Source organism: Sphaeroforma arctica (assembly GCF_001186125.1).
Source record: "Sphaeroforma arctica JP610 unplaced genomic scaffold supercont1.1060, whole genome shotgun sequence".
NCBI lineage: Eukaryota > Ichthyosporea > Ichthyophonida > Sphaeroforma > Sphaeroforma arctica.
Window position 1 is genome coordinate 7,221 of NW_014039498.1, and position 2,114 is coordinate 9,334.

General features: G+C 53.8%; 1 protein-coding gene across 2 annotated transcripts in view; it reads right to left on the reverse strand.

Moving 5' to 3' along the window:
* The window catches only part of SARC_09844, a gene marked incomplete at its 5' end in the record, with an annotated part of 17,554 nt that overhangs the window by 1,790 nt on the left and 13,650 nt on the right, over positions 1–2,114 (reverse strand). For both annotated transcript variants that reach the window (XM_014296129.1, XM_014296130.1), the window contains one exon: positions 121–1,481. In XM_014296129.1, coding sequence (XP_014151604.1) covers positions 121–1,481 — 1,361 coding nt within the window. The remainder of the gene's footprint in view (positions 1–120; positions 1,482–2,114) is intronic.

Here is a 2,114-nt window from a genome sequence, read left to right on the forward strand (position 1 = left end):
TGAACACATAAACCACACACACCACACACACGCTTACACATCACGTATCACCTCGCCGTCTTCACCGGCACTAACACATAAACCACACACACACCACACACACGCTTACACATCACGTACCACCTCGCCGTCTTCACCAGCACTATACCCAGAACCCGCAGCAGCCCCTTCACTCGCGTCGAACGCTCTCGGACGGTTACCATGACTACCGACGCTCCCATCACTGGCACTATGCGCCTCACCCTCGCCCGCACCCGCGCCGTCATACCGCATCGACACGCCCAAATCCGCGCGATTGATGACGATCTTCCCGCTGGATTCGCGTCTGTTCGACGCACTGTCTTGGCCCTGGCTGTTCTCATACCCACGCGTATGCGTATAAGGGCTGCTGGCCTCGGGCACACCCGCACGTGTCTCGCCTTGCTCCAGCTCAGCATAGATCTCGCGCTCTTCTTCCGTGTACTGCGTCTCCCCGGCTGCATCGTCCTCCTGTGCACAAGCGGGCGTACAGTCAGCGTCTATTTGCGGCTCATTCCCCTCGGTATCAGATTTTGCGCCTCCGTTTCCGACGAGGCCCTCCCGAAGACCCCCCCCATGCCCCATCTCCATATCATCACCCCCTCCATCCTCCCTACTCGCACCCGCAGCCAGACCACCACCGGCGCTTGCGGCGCCTCCGCTCTTACTCACACTCTCCACACTACTGCGCGTGAACTTGAGTATGGTACCGCCCTGGCTGGTAGTGCCGTTGGTAGTCCTATCGCTGCTGTCCATGCGGCGTGTGTCTTGTGCCTGGTCCTCCAACACTCCGCCTTCATCAACTGAGCTGTTCACAGCCCCATGGTTGTCTGCACCACTCCTCCCATCCCGGTAGCTTGCCCTAGCCCTACCACCAACGGCCAGTGTCGGGTGGTCACTGGGGTCTGTATCTACACCCACGCCCTGGCCTATAACCACATCCATCGTATCCCCTACATGCTCGTCCGCAGTCGCACCATCCCCTACCTGTGCCTTATCTTTACCCTCACCACTACCACTACTACCACCACTACCGCCACCACTACCACCACTACCACCACCACTACCCGACACCAGGCCTGCCGATAGCCGCCTGAACTTCAGAATAGTGCTGCCGCTGTTGCTGCCGCTAGCCTGCGCCCCATGGCTACTGTACTGTGGGAGGGTGTTCTCCTGTGCATGCTCGTGTGTTGCACTAGTCCCTGGTCCCTCGCCTTCCCCGTGCCCGTGCCTGTGCGTGTGTGTGTGTGTGCCATCCCCCGTATTGCCGGGTGTACTGTGGAACTCGCCATCCACATCCAGCTTGCGCTTCCCGTGTACTAGGCTGATGATAGTGGGGGTGTCCTTGCGGTGTAGGCCGTCACCAGACGTGCCTGTGGTATCGTTGGGCGTCGCCTCGTCCCTGTTCTTCATGCGGCTGAGCGAGCGCACGCGTATAATGTTTGACCCCGTTGATGACGTACCTGCGTGGTGAAAAGGCCGCATGCGACGGTTCAGCACAAAATGAGATCTGCCCTATCCTACACCAAAGGACAGACCTATCGAGAGATTATCCATGGACTAGTGCTATCTAATTTGTTTGTGAAATAGATAGAGTGAGGCGAATCTTGAGCTCATAGATAATACTTGCTCAGAATATGTAGGGGCGCAAGATATCATCCTAACTGTGCGATGAAATGTTAAGAGAGGTGTGGGGGTGCGTACCGAGGACGAGGCTGTGAAGATGAACATCAAGAAACATAGGCCCAGAAGAGCGTGTGTCTGCTTTATTAGAATCAGCTCTGCTTGCACATGTGCTCGGTATTGCAAGGTGCCATAACAACCCAGATACATAAGGAAGGTTTTTAACCATCTGTAGATATGGGACAAATGCACTACACATATCCGCATAACACGAGAAACACGCATATACATTATACATATCCATATCAGGATGCGCACTGAAATTTAATCACATGTATGACACAAACACATACCCATACAAAACTAACACACATATACATACATTATATATGTATATACATTTATACAATATGTATGTATGATGAAAACAAAGACACACATACAGTATAGACAAATACGTATATTAAGTAAAC